The sequence below is a fragment of the Anser cygnoides genome, chromosome 1, assembly GCF_040182565.1.
Source record: "Anser cygnoides isolate HZ-2024a breed goose chromosome 1, Taihu_goose_T2T_genome, whole genome shotgun sequence".
Taxonomy (NCBI): Eukaryota; Metazoa; Chordata; class Aves; order Anseriformes; family Anatidae; genus Anser; species Anser cygnoides.
The window spans coordinates 183,075,230-183,092,950 of record NC_089873.1 but is presented as its reverse complement, the minus strand read 5'-3'; the positions used below and the strand labels follow the sequence as shown (position 1 = coordinate 183,092,950).

The 17,721-nt window shown below is 47.6% G+C and overlaps 2 protein-coding genes across 6 annotated transcripts in view; both read right to left on the bottom strand.

Annotated features, from left to right (window-relative positions):
* Nucleotides 1-4,179: 4,179 nt before the first annotated feature.
* MLNR (motilin receptor) lies at nt 4,180-8,487 on the bottom strand. The gene is made up of 2 exons (XM_048052476.2): nt 7,571-8,487; nt 4,180-5,496 (listed from the first exon to the last, which is right to left on the bottom strand). The coding sequence occupies exons 1-2, from the start codon at nt 8,346-8,348 to the stop codon at nt 5,198-5,200; spliced, it is 1,077 nt and encodes a 358-aa protein (XP_047908433.1). The 5' UTR covers nt 8,349-8,487; the 3' UTR covers nt 4,180-5,197.
* A 95-nt stretch (nt 8,488-8,582) lies between these two features.
* Nucleotides 8,583-17,721, bottom strand: part of FNDC3A (fibronectin type III domain containing 3A) — a 118,983-nt gene continuing 109,844 nt past the window's right edge. For all 5 annotated transcript variants that reach the window (XM_066988933.1, XM_066988936.1, XM_013179603.3 and 2 more), the window contains 2 exons: nt 17,545-17,672; nt 8,583-11,104 (listed from right to left, as the gene is read on the bottom strand). In XM_066988933.1, coding sequence (XP_066845034.1) covers nt 10,790-11,104; nt 17,545-17,672 — 443 coding nt within the window. In that variant the 3' untranslated portion in view covers nt 8,583-10,789. The remainder of the gene's footprint in view (nt 11,105-17,544; nt 17,673-17,721) is intronic.

Genomic DNA, 17,721 nt, shown 5'->3' with positions numbered 1-17,721 from the left:
CTTCCCTGGGGCAGCATCCTCGTGGCTGCCCCTGGGGACGTGCTGGGCCTGCGGGGCTGTATCTCACTGACGGCTGCGGGGCAGGAGGAGGTGACCCGCAGCTGGTTGTCCGCCAGGGAGCTCCTAGAGTGACGTCTGTTTTCTTTCCGTCCTCTTCTTTTCACAGAAAGGAAAAGCAAACGAGGTTAAGGAGTCAAGATGTGCGGCTCCGGGTTAAACCTGGCAGGGAGGCAAATCCTCCCCCAGCAAAACCCCGGAGTGCTTCTGTGCCCTCTTCTTTAAAACACTCATTAAAAACACTGAGCCCAACTCAGAAATCACGTACAACATCTGGAAGCGAGCCTGTGGTGTAGCAGAAACGCTCTGCTTTGCCCCGTGACAAAATGTATTGGGATCTACTGGCACAAAGTGCCCACGAGGCTTAATTGCATCTCTGCCTGCCAGCTTCTCAAATGCAAACCTCGCTCAAGCCACAGCAGGGGCACTGGCTGAGTTGCCGTGCTCTCTGCTGCTTTTCTCCTGAGCTGCAGGAAATCCTCACCCAAGCCTGAGCACAGCGGCACGGGTGCCCAGCGGCACAGAATAACAGCAAATCAGATTGCAAATTGTTCCCTAAAACACTGGGAACGTGTCTGCAGATAACTCATTTTAACAGAAAACTGGCTTCTTTCACTGAATTTGCTGTTCCTAAAGCAAATCCAAGGTGCTGCAGCAGGGTCTTCAGGGCTTGCCCCCATCAGGCTGAACCGATCTAAAGCTAGGGTGATGCTCGATCAGTTAGGCTAATTCAGAGCAATTTGGGTCACACCTGCACCTCTTTATAGCCAGCTCTTTTTCCGCTTACTCTGCATAATCTCTTTTTTTTTTTTTTTTGAATTGCAGACATGTCCTTAGGCTTTTTGTTTCGTATGGGAGCAAGGCAGCAACAGTACCAAATCCGATTTGAAGGGGACGGCTGTAGGGACAAAACACGTGTCCCTGCGCCTCCCTGCTTTGCTGGGCCAGCTGCAAATCGCCTTTGGAGACAGCAGCGTTTTGGCAATATCAGAGCAACTTTGAAGGTTTTTGTTGGGGTTGATTGCTCCGAGTGCACCAAACCTCTGTATAAAACAGTGATAGCGCTTAGGCTCTGGTGTCCCTCTGGCTAGTTGTTTTTTTTTGGTTGTTTTGTTCTAATTGATACATTAAAGAGAGAAAAAGGAAAAAAAAAAATAACCCTCTTCTATTTTCAGACCCAGGCCAGCACCAGCCGAGGCGCAGCAGCAAGAGGGGAAGGAGTTGCCCATGTGGAGCCCCAGCCCAAGGGGCAGCTCCTGGGCCCGGCTGAGCTTCTCCAGGTAGGTCTGTGCTGCTCCCCCGGCCCTTCGCAGCACCATGATTTTTTCCTGGAAGGATCCAGGGAATCCAGTGCTGCCTGCTCTGGTTCTGGCCACGGCTTTTTGGAGTGGCGCCATTTGGAAACTGACGTTGAAAGGCTGTGATTCCTTGCAGAAGATGCGCTCGGAACAAATCTTGTCTGCCTGGTTCACATGACTTCCAAAGAGACGTGAGAAAGGAAATTAGGGTTTGTTTATCTTTTTGTCATAAACCAGAAATAAATGCAGAATTTCCTCGTGGACCAGAAGAACCATTTGCTGCCACTCCATAAAGAGCTTGAGTTAAACCCGAGTACCTCAGAACTATGTCTTTGCTTTGCCGAGTGGGAAATAAATAAGCAATAAACCTTGAAGTGTCAACTTCCTGGAAGTGAAAGGTGACTCTCTTGTGAGGATCCCCAAGGAGAAGTGTATTTTATTTTAGAGTCATGAAAAGGTGACATAACATTACCATGCTGCAAGTGCAAATAGAGTTATGTTAAACCAAGGCCCTATTGTACCCCAGATTTATTGTTGAGGGCCAGGTACAGCTATTTAATGAGTATGGGAATCAGATAGTTCAAAAATAAGAGGGATGTCAGGGAGTGACTTCATGGAGCTGGCTCCCAATGTCCCCTGTTGCAGTGGCTGCTGCTCACCTTGTTCCTACTGCACTGGGATTGCAATTAGGAGAAAACTTTTGTTAGACCATTGTTAGAACCAATCGCAGTTTTTATCAGCAGGAATACCTGACTGAAGCTAACAGAAGATGCAAACAAATTTTCCCAATAACTTCAGCAGCGTTGTTTAGGGTGCCTTTTAGGGGCAGCCTAGCAAGTGAGACAAAGTGCAAACGCAAGCACAGGTACCGGTGGAGTTCTGAAGCGATCCCAGCGGTCTTTCCTGTGTCTGCATCACACTCGTGAGATTTCACAGATGCAGCCTCCCTTCCAAAAAAGGGTTTCCCAGGATTTTCTCAGTCTCTTTTCTCAGCTTTCTCTTTCCCAGCTGTTCTTCTTCATCTTTTTTTTTTTTTTAAAGAAATACCTGAAAGTTAGATGGAAATTTTTAGAAGTCAGTGGCGGGCTTCAGGCAGCTTCTGCAGGCACAGGGCAGGGGTGAGCGAGCCCTGCAGGTGTCTGTGCTGGAGGGGTCGTTCCGTGTTGCTGAATCCTATGGGGCCTGGAGAGCGTCCCCAAAATGCCACCGTGGCCAGCAGGGCTGAGAGTTTGCTTTAGGCTGCAGCGGTTCCGGGCTGGCCGTTGACAGGAGGAGTTGCTTTCCAACCTGCTGTGAGAAAAGCTGTTCGTGTGTTTAAGACTTGAAGTCCGGGTGGTTAACTTTGGCTTAAGGTCTTTGTAAGTACAACGTTGCTCTGTAACAAGTCTCCGGGGGTGCCTGTGGGCTGTGTAGAATCACTAATTCCCCCTCCACACACCTCAGCGTGGCCCAGTGTTCCTTGGAGGTGCGTGAGAAGCAGAGCACCCTGACGTGCTTTCTCTTTTCATTTATCTTCATGCTTTGTTTTTACATTCCCCCCTTTTCCCTCTTTTAAAAGCCGTTCATCATCATTTCTCTCTGCGTGGGAGGGTGGTTCTGCACCTCTGTTCCACTTTCCTTTTTTTTTTTTATAGCCCGTAGGGAAACTATCACTGAAATATTTCAAGACAGCATAGCTGCACCTGAGCGCGGAGTTGCTGGAAGAAAAAACGCAGCGCTTCTGGTTTATTTAGAGCATCCCTTCTTACTCGAGCCGGCGCTGACCGTTGCAGACAGCAATGCCAGGCCTGGTAATTCTGAGGAAACTCACCAAACTGCATTTATTTCTGTAGAATTTGTCCTGATGGGGACAGAGCATTAATTAAAAGGCATTATAAGCTCACAAACGCGGCCTGCTGCATGTGTTATTCTACTAATCTTACCAGGATATTTACAACGAGGATACAAATGATTTCCCCAGAAAACCAGACCATCTCCACGGAGCCTGCCGCAGGAAGCAGGAGGCTTCTGCTGCGGCTCTGAGGCTGAGCAGGACCTTCAGCAGCTCGGGCTGAAGCTCCACGGGGGAGCAGGGGCAGCAGTGGGGTCCCAGCTGCGGTGGATGAAGGTGGGGAGGTGCCAGTGCACCCCAAAACAAGGGGGCAGAGGGACCAGCCCTGCTTCCATCGGGTTCAGCTTCCCTCTCTCCGCTCACTCCTTGTGCTGGCCATACCTGAACAACGGCTTGTGGTGAAACTGGTGTCAGGGGAACATTTCCATCCTCGCTAGACAGAAAAAAAAAAAAAGGAAGAGGCACTGCCAGCAGGCCACAGGCATGCAGAGAGGCTGCGTGGCCACATATCGGCGTGACAAAGGTGTGTTTTTCTTTTGTCTCCCTCCGTCTGCATACACAAAATGCCAGCTGTTATTTTATTTTAATGTAACGTTTTAATGAAGAGCACCGCCCAGCAAAAGCAAACCAACCCAACCCAACCCCTGCAGACAACTGCTCTCCCTGGTACAAAGCTGATACAAGAGGAATGCTGAATGTGTGCGCAGCGAGCTGGGGACTTTTCTGCCTTCGGATATTTTATTCAGTGACTCAGAGTTATGAATTGCTAACGAAAGAGTTTGGCCATATTTTTAAGACTGGAGAAGGCTTGGATCCAACTCTGTTGTTTTGAGATCCCCAAGCTGGATTTTGAGTTGTCTCAGCGTTTCGGTAAACTCCGGCATACACTGAACACGTTACTTTTTTGCACCACAGACACGTTAATTAACAAAGGTTAACAAGTTAGCAGAGGCAAGTGCGGCCGTACCACGAGTGATGCTCACGTAAGCGCAGTCCGACTTCACTGATTTTTATTCCAGACTTATCTCACGATAGCCTGGAAGACAACTGGTAAGATGCCCAGGTCAAACCCAGTCACTCCCTGGAGCAAATGGCACCGTAACGCCTTTATAACCCCTCCTAGCAAGTACTCGCCCTTACGTTTTGTAGGTTAACTTTGTATTTCAACCCTCTGGAACAAAACTAGCGAGCTGTTTTACGACCTGCGGCACAGCCCCAAGTCCTGGGCGCAGTCCAGCACGTGGGGTGACGTGTCCCGTCCGTGAGGAGCTCGGCTCGCTCGGCGTATCGCTTGCACACACGGTACACAACGTGACGCTGGGGAGGCAGAGCGCTCGCACTAACCAAACACCTCAAGAGGATGTAACCAGGAATATCTCAGTTGGCACAGGGGATTGGTTGCCAGTAATTAAGAGATCCTACTCGACTGCACGGGGCAGACCAAAAGGGCTTACCCTTTAATAATTGAGAAGATGCTTCCCCAAGGGAAGAGTCCGGGGAACTGCCCAGGCAGCTCCCATTCGCGATTACAAGAGCGGGCGGTGAAAACATGCTCCCCCTTCTCCCAGGGATGCTCGAGGTGGTGCACAGTTTCTTTTGTGTCCCTCTCCTTACAAGAAAACCATTTTAAAATAGCAAAGGCTCTCCGGGAGTTGCTCCTTGCCTTGCAGTCCTCCATGTCAGGATATTTAGGACATAACACAAATCGTAGAGAACACACGTGCGATTGAACACGGAACAAACATAAACCTCAGTTGTACCGGTAATACGCTCCAGCTTTCCCTCCCGTGCTCCCTTACACGTCCCGCAGGTCGTTCTCACCGTTTCATGGTCCACGCTCGCTCTGTTAGCAAAAACACACGTATTTCAAAATACAAAGCGCTATAAAACACCACAAGCACTGACGGCCGTCCACCCTTCCTGGCTCCGCTGCGAAAAGGAAGCGCCTTTCCTTCGCAGGGACCGTCTCGAAAAGCCTGGCGTCCCGGGTGCAGCCTCAGAGGCCGGCCGTTTACTTGTTTCTCATGCTCGTGCTGGTTTCCGTGTAGCCTCCGGCCTCTTTAGTGATTGCGAAGGCCCTTTCGGCGGAGCGGTGCGGCAGCAGCAGCTTGTAGACTGCCGCCCTGTACTTCTTCGAAATGAGGTTGTAGAGGATGGGGTTGATGGAGGCGCTCAGGTAGAAAAGCTGCAGGGCGAAGATGTTAAAGTACTGGGAGAAGAGCATCATCCTGGTGTCCTGCGTGTTTATGAAAATGATCCTGCCAATGTGGAAAGGCAACCAGCAAATTATAAAGGCCAGAATCACCACAGCTACAAGACAAAACAACACGTGCAAGAGTTAAGGAGCGAGTTAACTTATCGAGCATCCAGCAAGCTCTATGTCACGCGGCTGCTTTTGGAGGTTTTTCAAACGGGTACGAATGAAATACAGAAATAAACAGCCTTGAGTTGAGGATGGGAACAGCATCAGGTCCAGCAGTGAGCCTTTGGATTAAAAGGCAACTGGCAAAATCGTCAGCTGAACTCCGACAGCTGAGTTTGTCGAGAAGAATGTAAACAGCTGTAACAGCACTGTAACATCTGGGCAGCACGGCCAGGACAGAAAGATTCCCCTCAGCACCGACTGCACTGTCATGCGTGTGATAAGAAAGGGAAAATGAAAACCTGAGCAAGAAGAGGTGTCTTTGAGGAAGCACCGAGCAGGCTGTGCCTTACAGAGGCTGTTCCTGTGCACCTACGTTGCTGTGAAATGCCGCAGGGTCAGAGCTGTGATGTTGCGTGGAGGCTCAGACAGCCCGTTTCCCACTGAGTCTGTACTGTTGCTGTGTGAAGACCCTACTGTGTTAATCTGGCTGCTGCTTTTTCCCCCTGAATCTCCCACACATAGCCCTGGACAGTTACAGCTGCAGATACTGCCCGGGTGGATCTCTAGCTTGAGGCACTCCAGCTATTCCCGTGGTCTTGCGAAGCTTCCTAACACAACACCTTTAAAAGGTGCTTCATCACCTACAAACCTTGCCATGGCCACATAGCTGGAGCAAATGAGGAAGAACCCAAGTAAGCCTAAGGTTTAAAGGGTCACCTGTGAGGTAATGATGTGTTTCTCAGCACTGACTCCTATAAAATAAACTATTGTGTCCACATTTTAAATTATTTATGCCTATAAATGCAAGTAAATAAAACAAATAATCACTTCAGGAGGATCCTTCATCTTTCTCAGAGCTTAGAAAAAGCAATATAGCCAAAGCAAGGTTATGCCCGGAATAATACATCAGTGGTACCTGCTCCTTTGAGATAAGCAAAAATCTTCATATAAATATGTATATATAGGACTATATAGACATACAGAGATTAATGCCTTTCAATTGCTGAAAACGGGAATGGCATCGAGTCCAATTATGAGTCTTTGGATTTGGACGGGTGTGTTTCTGTTGGCCAGCCTCGTGCCTTCTCCAGTGTAAGCACCTTCCTCAGGTAAGCCAGCAAAACGGGCTTAGTTTCTTTACTTTCTGCTACTCTATTTCTGCCCAGCTGATTGCATCCTTGGTACGAGAAAGCTCCCATGTAGATCACAAAACCCTTCCCACCGGTGAGAGAGCAAGCAGGGCATTTTATTTCATGCTCATTGATCGATAATTAGGAAAATTTGTGTGTGTGTGTGTGTGTGTGTCAGATCAGTCACTATCTGCAAACTTTTCAGTCCCTGATCGGATTGGGACCCCCAGCTTCCCAGCGCCTAACACTCATTCAACGAACACGAGTAAGAAAATGAATGAAGAGCTAACGGCGCCGTGCATCAGCAGGAAGTGCTTCGGTACAACGCCACTTGTTTGGAAAGAGCCCTGAAGGGTTTAATTCTGGTCTGCAGCCTGCCTGGGCTGTCAGTGGGCTACTCCTGTGGAGGACAGCTTAGACAATCACACTGCTTTTTTTCAGAGGCAGAAATCTGCCAGCGGGAGGTGGCTGGGACTGCCAGGATGCCAGGTTTTCTGAAGTCGCAGACCACCGAGAGCCTCGTATGCAGTCCTGCCTGGTAAAATCTAAAAAAATGGGTATTGCTATGGAGCCAGCGTAGCTGCTGGCTGTCTGGTGTCAGAGAGTGGCACCCCTGGAGTGCGTGGCTGGGTACCTGGGCTGTTCTCCTGCATTCCCCCCACCCTGCATGGGGTCCTGTGGATGCTTCTGCCCCATCCCTAAAGATGAGCACGGCCCCAAATCCTTCCCCCCCTCCCCACCTGCTGCGGTGCCCAGATGCTGCTGGTGAGGTGCGCAGGGGCCCTCTGAAACCGAGCAGCCCCAAAAGCAGCAGGTTTACGGCAAAAAACGGGGAAGGTGCCGCCGGAGAGACAGCTCCTGGGTGCCATCGAGGGTCTGCGGGACTCACCCAAGATCTTGACGGTCTGCCGGTGCCCCCGCTCCCTGAGGGCCGCGCTGGGGCCCTGCAGGCGCCCCTTGCTGCGCCACAGCTCCCGCCCGATGAAGCCGTAGAGGACGTTGAGGCAGAGGACGGGCAGGACGAAGTAGGTGGTGGTGACCCAGAACATGGTGGCCAGCAGGCCGGACTCGAGGGCCTGCGGGGTGGGCTTGCACTCGCGGCCGAAGTCGGTGCGGTTGTCGGGCTGCTCGACGCCCACCAGGAAGAAGAAGGGCCCGGCCGAGAGGAGGGCGAAGGCCCAGAGGGCGCCGATGACGGCCTTGACGCGGCGCTTGGTGACCACCACCTTGGCCTTGAGGGGGAAGCAGATGGCGAGGTAGCGCTCCACCGTCAGGGCGGTGATGTGGAGGATGGTGCAGTAGGTGCAGCCCTCGCTCAGGTAGTGCGAGAGGCGGCACAGCAGCTGCCCGAAGATCCACGGCCGCGAGCGCCACAGGCGGTACAGGTCCAAGGGCAGCCCCAGCAGGATGAGCAGGTCGGACACGGCCATGCTGCCCAGGTACAGGTTGGTCGTGGTCTTCATGTCGCGCTGCCCGCAGACGACCAGCACCGTCAGCGCGTTGCCCACCACGCCGACGGCGAAGAGCCCCGCGCACACCGCCGTCACCGGGATCAGCGCCCGCACCGGCAGCGCCGAGCACAGCCGCTCGTCGCACGGCGGCCCGGGCCACGGCGCCTCGCCCTGGCTGCCGTTCCCCCCGCCGCCCCACACGGGGGCCGCCGCCATCTCTCAGCCCCTCTCCTCCTCCTGCTCCTGCTCCTCCGCCGCCGCTCGGAGCCGCCGGAGCTCGGCCCGCCCCGGCCGCCCGCCCCGCCCGAGCCTCGGAGGGAGGCGGCGGAGGGCGGGCGGCAGCCGCCGGCCCCGGGACCCGGCCTCGGGGTGGGGGGGGGCGCGGGGGGGTCCCCGAGGGTCCCCGGAGCCGCGGCGTCGTGGTCGGAAGGGGACTCGGGGACAACGACAAAGAATGATGCTTTTTTTTATTATTATTTTTTTTTTCCACAGATTTGAAAGATAACTCTGCTACATCGGTTTTTTTTCTTTATGCATTTCCTAGGAGGCTAGACAGTTTTCGTCCTCGTGGAGTCCGACGCTTTACAGTTGCAAAGTGATATGTTTGGTAGTGTATCTATAACGTCTTAAAAAGTTATTATTTTTTTTATTTATTTTTTTTCTTTTTGGAATGTACAGTATATGAGGTAAAATTAAGATTACATTAAAAACCTGTCTTCAGTGCAGTAATACACACTGAGGCTCAAATGGCAAATACGCTAGTAAATGACTATCAAAAATAGGAGCTCATTTGAATTTTACTATGAAAAACATAAGTCACCGCAGATTAACTGCGGTAACAAATCTTACCGCTTTTTAGACATTCAACCGTAAGAAATCTCTGGGCTTATTACACTCAACCTCATTTGTACTGCCAAACATGGCACTTTTAAGAAGGTTTCTAGAAAACACCTGTTATCACTGTATTCTGTGGGAAGGTATCAGCCTATACATAAAAATGACAAATCGGAAAGGAAATGTAAACATACAGTACAGTTTAAAGACAGATCATCCTCGCCACTTGGAGGCCAAGTTCTTTGCCATTTCTTTTTTTTTTTTTTTAAAAACAAAACTCAGCAACATTTTTTTCTACAGCACAGATCATTGGACGTATAAACAATTACAATACATGCCCGTTATAAGAGAAATTCTTCAGAGATCTTCAAAGCACAAGACAGAGGTTCCTTTTTTATTATTATTAAGACTGACAGAAGTGTTTAATACCATTAAAAATGCTAAACTGAACACAACTAGAAGTCATTAATGATCCACTATCTCGTAACTCAAATAAATTAAAAATAGCTAATTACAAAGTGTATAACAAATAACGTAAGTGTGATGAGACAAGAATTTGTTTAAAGATAGGTTCACTACAAGCTTTGTGTCACTGGCAATCATTGACATCTAGCAAGATGTTCAATGGGATACTCGATAAAATTCAGTCTGGTCATTCAAGAACTCACAAATGCAAGCTCACAAAACATTGATGAGTTATGCAATTGCAAAGTGCTCTAATGCAACATTAACTACATGCAATCAACAATTTGGTACAGTATCCAAAGAGACATTACATTAAACATTAGGATCTCAAGAAAAAGCAGCTTTAAGTTTTCTGGTGCAAATTACTACACTTCGTCTCTGATTTGGTGCCCCAAAGAAAGAAAGAAAGAAAGATAGAAAAAAGAAAAAGAAGAAAAAGAAGAAAAAAAAGAAGGCAGTGCTCGATTCTGGTGGATATGGCAAGTGAACGTCAGGGGTAACAGCAAAAATTCAGTAATGAATTTTATCTCAAAGATCTATTAACTAGCCAAAATCAGAGGGCACAGACACCTGTATAAACTGCATCCGATCAAAGGTCAACTTCAGAAATGCATTTTTAAATTTAAGTAACAAATCTAAAAAGTTCTCTCTCGCTCTCCCTTCTGTATTCGTAAGAAGTAAAAGAGGCATTTTTTTTATAAGTAAACATCAAATCCTGGGGGCAAGATAAACCACTTGTGCCATCCCCTCGTAGTCTTTCAAAAACATCTACTTGCAGTGAAGAACTCCACATTTATCAGGTAAGAAGCTTCCTTCGTGCACACTCTTCCATCCCGTTTCTTATTTGCTGCCTGAGAAAAGCCCCTTCTGTTTTTCATCATGAATCCTGCTTCCCAAATAATTAAGACAAATGAGGAGGTAGAAATACAGCGCTAAATTGCTTTCACAGCATCAGATTAATATTGTATACAGCACAAGTTTGTTAAGTGTAAGTTTTAAATGCGTTCTACACATTCGTCCCTGTTATGGTAGTAACCCTTAAAAGTGTGGGCCGGGAAACCGTTTTTACACTTGAGTCTACTGATCAAACCCTTTTCGTTAAACACTGCTCGCCCCATATGAAGTTTGTACTGCAAGAAGGCATATTAAAAAAAGATTGTATTTCTGTGGCTTGCATTCTACTAACATGTGTCAGCCTATACCTACCAGTAAGCTTTTTAAAGTGGCTGAAAAGGTTTGCATCAGTCCCAATGCCGGTGCTAAATGCCTGTTTTTGTAAAAGCAAGAGAACAGAATTATTTTTAGATTATGAGAAAGTAAAATGTAATGGGCAGCATTCTAAAATAAATCTGTTTTCTTCACTTTATTACAAAGTACTGGATGATAACAGCGATCAGAATGGAAAAGATAGCAAAAAGTGCAAGAATGACAGCAGCACACACTTGGTCGCTCTGTGACCATTGTGTCCTTGTGGTTTGCACAGTGTCCTTGTTGGCGCTTGCCGGTGGTTCAGTCCTCTGAGAGATGAATAGCACTGGTGCGCTGTAGGGGCCTATCAGGTCCTGATGACCTACTGCCTCCTGGCACTGGCGAATGGCACATGCACGAAAACGATATTCACAGTTCAGCTGGAGGCCTGTGTATCGGAACGACCAGTCCGGACCCTTGTAAATCTGTCGGTAAAGAAAAAGGGATACATCAAGTAAAAATGCCATACGTACACATACGTATCTCAATATGCTTTTCTTTAGGGAGACAGGATGAGAGAGATGGGGTTGTTCAGCCTGGAGAAGAGAAGGCTCCGGGGAGACCTTACAGCGGCCTTCCAGTACCTAAAGGGGGCTACAGGAAAGCCGGGGTGGGACTCTTTGTCAGGGAGTGGAGTGATAGGACAAGGGGGAATGGCTTTAAACTAAAAGAGAGGAGATTTAGATTAGTTATAAAGAATAAATTCTTCACTCTGAGGCACTGGCACAGGCTGCCCAGAGAAGCTGTGGAACCCAATCCCTGGAGGTGTTCAAGGCCAGGCTGGATGGGGCTTTGGGCAACCTGGTCTGGTGGGAGGTGGGCTGGAACTAGGTGATCTTTAAGGCCCCTTCCAATCCAAGCTATTCTGTGATTCCACGGTGAAGGTGACTGTGTTTTCACCCATGCAAATAAAAACGTACAGAAAAGCTTAAATACCAGAAAGTGTCCAGTCTTTTTTGTGAAGCACAGGAAAAGAACCACAAGTTCTCTTAGGTCATGATAACGACACACTAACTAAACTCTTACAGAAGCTGCAACGTTGTAAGGTGTTTTTAGTGACTACTTACAATGTAAATACCACACCACTGGATATAATATCTGCTATCATATCACAGGATTTCAGGTAATTAACTACATCATGCTTCTTTATTTATTAAGTCTAACTGACGCAACATCGCTGTAGCTGAGTTATTGCGTGTTTCAAATACTGTCATTTAGCCCAATAAGCCTTCTATCGGGAAAGCTGCACGGAGCCCTTCCTGTGATTCTTAATTTCATCAGACCCCAAGACACAGATGACTTTTTTTAGGGTGTTCTCCATGGATTTCTCGGTTGGCTGGTTAACATGAGGGGACTTTCAGGTTCAGTTCACAACTCTTCAGCACGGAGTGCCTAATTCAGTTAAATCTAAATGCTGGTTTCTCATTTTAATTAATTTGCAGCTATGCAAAGGCCCTGTAAAAGCTAATAAAATCCCATGCAGGCGCAATTTCTGTTAGTAGATGTATCAACAGGAACTAAGCTATTATGTGGGTAGCCTGGTAGAGTTTGATTTCCCTCTTCAAAACCCTTCATCTTTTTTCTTTCCATTATCTGGATTTATTTAATTGGTAGCAGGATACGGAAATATCACATCAGTTGTTTTGCCCACAGTTATTTTATTGTTAGACAGTATTTCACAAGTGTAAACTGCCAACAATTCAATGAAAGAAGCAGGAAATCTGTTCTGATTTTGTTGCGTGAGGAGCTATTGCTGTGCCTGTGGCTACTCGTGGACTCAGCCCTCCGACAGGCTGGCAGCTGAGCATTACTGGAATCTACAACTGGGGATTATTGTAAAAAACCTTTTCTTATCTCAAGAAATTGCTGGCACAGGGACAGGACAGGTCACTGGAAGTGTGGCTTCAAGATTTTGCTAATTTATGTAATATATTTGGCAGTGAGCAATGAGACCACAGATACACGTCCTACTCTGAACCGAAGCTGGCCAGCATTGCGGTGGATAACAAAAGAGGCTTTGAGAATGCTAACTGCAACAGGAGGGCTAAAGAACACATTGGGCTGTTGCTTGATGAGGTTGGTCACCTCAAAACAGGGATGAATGTACAGCAAAGTCATTTAATGCCTTCTTTGCCTCTTTAACACCCGTGATGGGCCCCGAGACCTCTGGAGCCTCTGGGTTGGAGGACTGCGACCTGGGGAGTGATAAACTCCCAGCTGATGCTGAACCTGTATGGGATCTGCTGCTCCAACTGAACGCCCGTAGTCTATGGGCCTGATAGGATTCATTCCAGGGTACTGGAAGAGTTGGCTGATGTTATTGTGAGACCTCGCTCAGGTATTTATCAAGGGCTGCGGCAACCTGGAGAGGCCCCAGCTGACTGGAAGCTAGCAAATGTTGTTCCGATTTTCAAGATGGGCAAGAAAGAGGATCCTGATAATCACAGGCCTGTCAGTCTCACTTTGGCACCTGGTAAAAATTATTGAGATTATTCTGGGAGTTCCTGAAAAGCACCTGGAAGACAATGCAGGCAGCAGTCAAAGCCAACATGTGTTAATGAGGGAAAAGTCCTGCCTTACTAACTTCCTATCATTTTATGACAAGGTTACCCACCTAGTGGATGGAGTAAAAGCAGTGTTTTTTTTTTTTTTTCCTTTTCTTTTCTTTTTTGCAAAGTTTTTGATACTTTCTCTTACTGTATCCTTCTGGACAAAGTGTCTAGTACACAGCTGCCCACATACACAATACAAAGGGTGAACAATTGGCTGATGGGTTTGGCTCAAAAAGTTGTAGTAAATCGGGGTAACGTCAGGCTGGTGGCCAGCCACTGGTGGGGTTCCCAGGGCTCTATTTTGGGGCCAGTTCTCTTCAATGTTTTCAGGAATTACCTGGACACAGGAGTTGAATGCATGCTAGGCAAGTTTGCGGATGATATGAAATTGGGAGGAGCTGCTGACTCCCTTGAGGGTAGGGAGGGCCTACAGAGAGAGGTTAATAGGTCACAGTATTGGCAATCACCAACCAAATGAAATTTAATAAAAGCAAATACTGGATTCTGCACCTGGGAAGGTGTGATCCTGGTTGTACACACAGGTGAGGGGACAGGTTGCTGGAGTGCAGCCCTGCAGAGAGGCATTTGGGGGTTTTGGTTGATGTTGACTCACATTGAGCTTACCAACGTGCCCTGGCAGCAAAAAGGGCCAGGCGTATCCTGGGGTGCATTAAGCACAGCACAGATAACTGGTCAAAAAAAGTGATTACTCCACTATACTCAGCATTGGTGCAGCCTCACCTCGCGTACTGTGTGCAGTTTTTGGCTCCACAATGTAAGAAGGATCTAAAAATATTAGAATGTGTCCATAGGAGGGCAAAGATGGAGACAGGACTAGAGGGTATGACTTACAAGAACTGGACTCAATGATCCTTGTAGGTCCCTTCCAACTCAGGATACTCTGTGATTCTGTGATACTTGGTTTGGAAGAATATGATAAGATATTTTGGTTTCTCTCTTAGAGAAGAGAGGGGTGACCTCACTGCTGTCTACAACTTCCTCATGAGGGGGAGCAGAGAGGGAGGTGCTGATCTCTTCTCTCTGGTGATTGGTGATAGGATGTGAGGGAATGGCTTAAAGACGTGTCAGAAGAAGTTCTGATGGAATACTAAGGAAAAAGTTCTCACTGAGAGGGTGGTCGGGCACTGGAACAGGCTCTCCAGGGAAGTGGTCACGGCCCCAAGCCTGAAGGTGTTGAAGAAGCATTTGGACAATGCTCTTAGATAGATGATTTAACTCTTAAGTTGCCCTGTGCGGAGTTGGACTCTGATCCACACAGGTCCCTTCCAATTCAAAACATTCTAATGAATCTCTGTTGTACTCGAGCTACAGCCATGCCAGCTGGCATGGGTTACTATTCTCAGCACATTGTCTCCTGGGTTTTGCCTCAAGTTACCGCTTGGCAGGGGTGTTGGAACCAGATGACCTTTAAGATCCCCTCCAACTCAAACCGTTCCGTAATTCTACAAACGTATGTCATTCTATTCTAATTCTACCTCAAATTTGTTTGCTGGGGTATTTATAGGATTGTTTCATAACCCCTTTAAGGGCCTGATCGACGTATACATCTCAAATAGTGGATTGTTAATGCATTTTGTCTGAAACATGTAGGGAGCAACGACACAAGGAACTCAGCTGCCTGATCAGGGAGGAGAAGAGAGTTAAATTTTTGCAGGGAAATGGTAGTAAGTAGCATAAAACAGATGTCCCTCCATGAGGCAGATTAGTTTTTGTTCACGTCAGATAAAATTCTCACCACCACGTTTAAGTACCTTAAGGGCTGTTTGCATGGTGTTTACTTCTTGACTGCTTCAATATAAATTTCTGCAAACTACTCTTCTCATTTTATTGCAATTTATTGTGCTAACCTCTTCTGGAGAGGCAAAAGGAATCATACACCTCATTCTGTTTTCTTATTTCCAGACTTCAATTGTAACCTTTAATTACTTGTCCAGCTCATTTGCCAATGCACGACGCTAATCAAAGCATGACTTGAATCCATCTCTAGAAGCAAGTTCACTGCACCCTACTTACATACTTAACATTGCATTTGCAATTTTAGAGTTACAATAAGGAATATTTACATGGCAACATAACAAACACCTTGGATTACAGGTCAGCTTTGATTGAAAAATGTAATAAATGGACAGAACATACACAGCAGTACACTACAATCACAGAATCATCGAGGTTGGAAAAGATGTTCAAGATCATCAAGCCCAACCATCAACCTGACCTACCGAGTCTCATCACTAAACAACGTTCCCTTAGACCACATCCATGTCTCTCAAAAACCTCCAGGGCTGGGGACTCCACCACTTCCCTGGGCAGCCTGTTCCAATCCCGTGACCACCCTTCTCTGTGAAGAAAATTTTCCTAATATCCAATCTAAACCTCTCCTGGCACAACTTTGAGACTGTCTCCTCACATCCTATCACCTGTCACCTGAGAAAAGAGATTGACACTCTCCCTACTGCAACCTCCTTTCAGGTAGTTGTAGAGGGCGATAAGGCCTCCCCTCAGTGTCCTCTTCCCCAGAAGTTACGATATATGAAAATATTAAGGCCTATGATCTACCAAAGCACAGGCAACACTTATTTAATATTGGCCTATAATAAAATTATAACATATCAGAACTAATTGTGCTTCCTTTCTGGAAGGAAACCTGCTCGCTTAATAGTGTGAAACAGAATTTAGAAGCCTAATTCCATGTCAATTATCAGGCAGTTTATAAGGAAGCTAAATAAGCACCACATAACCCCCTTTAAATGCAGACTAATTTGTAATTTGGTATTTCAAACTGCATCTTTGGATAATCAAAACTGAAATCAACACACACTCTCAACTGCTTGACCCTGGAAGTTAGAGCATGCCCTACTACTGAAATGTGCTGGTAAGAAACTAATAACTGAGTTACACAAAAAAACCAAGCATTTCTACACCTGAACGTTTACTCTGCATAACTAGGGATCTTTCCTATCTGCAGTTTTCTATAGAGAAGTGTGATTTACAAAGTCAGACCTTTCAAAATATTGCTCAGCATCTTCAAGAGCTCTTAGTGCAATTATAACTTTTTTTTTTATAAGTCTTAATTCTGTACCATTTGCTGTTTTTTCTTTTTGCCAGTTCTTCCCATTAGCAGACAACTTCCTCACCACTTGACGTGTCAAGTTGTATTTAGCAAACATCAGTATTACCCAGACAGGCTGCAACTTACTGCCATATTTATATTACTCATCTCTCTTTTGTGTATGAGAATAGTTTTAGAGACACTACCTAATATAATTTAGTAACAAAAAGCTACGTGGCAAGAGTTTGGTAGCGGGGGGGCTGCAGGGGTGGCCTCTGTGAGAAGGGTCTAGCAACTGCCCCATGTCAGATCAGAGCCAGCTCCAGCCAGCTCCAAAGGGACCTGCTGCTGGCCAGAGCTGAGCCAGGGAGCGATGCTGGGTGGGCCTCTGGGAGAGCAGATTGAAGAAAGAAAAGAAAAAAACAATGTGGCAGCAACTGGGAAAGAGGAGTGAGAAGCAGCCCTGCGCCCCCCAGGTCAGTGCAGCAGGAGGGCAGGAGGTGCCCCAGGCAGGCAGCAGCAGTTCCCCTGCGGCCTGTGGAGAGGCCCCTGGTGGAGCAGGCTGTCCCCCTGCAGCCCATGGGTCCCACACGGAGCAGATCTCCACGCTGCAGCCCGTGGAGGAGCCCCCGGTGGAGCAGGTGGATGTGGCCTGGAGGAGGCTGCGGCCCATGGAGAGCCCCCGCAGGAGCAGGCCCCGGGCCAGAGCTGCAGCCCGTGGAGAGGAGCCCACGCAGGAGCAGGGGTCTGGGGGTGCCAGAATCCCGTGGGAGGGACCCCGCGTGGAGCAGGGGCAGGGAGGGACCGTGAGGGAGCGGTGGAGACGAAGCGTCAGGGACTGACCACAGCCCCCATTCCCTGTATCCCTGGGCTGCTTGGGAGGAGGATGTGGAAGAGGGTGGATGGGGGGAAGGAGTTTTTAGCTCGGTTTTAGTCTCTCACTGCTCTAGTCTGTTAGCGATAGGCAATAAATTATATTAATCTCCCAATGTTGAACCTGTTTTGTCTGTGATGAGAACTGGCAAGTGATCTCCCTGTCCTTACTTCCACCCTTGAGCCCCTTCTGTTGTATTTTCTCCCTTTTTCCTTTGAGGAAGGGGTGTGAAAGTTCAGCTATGATAGAGCGCAGCTGCCCAGCAGGGGAAAAGCACCACACATGGAGACTAACACAGTAATCTTAAATCTAAACTATTCATTGAAAACAATAATTGAAGAAACATGTAACAACTTAAATATAGCCTACCTGTTTGAATTCTGAGTCTTTTCCCACCATGACCTGAAGGCAGTAAATAACTGGATCACCCTTCATGGGCTGCAGAACCTCCCATGTGATTTCACACGTATGATCATTTATTCTCTCTATCCTTGGTGCTGAAGGAAGATCACAAAAGGAACAGCTAAGCTCTGTTTTTTGTCACTT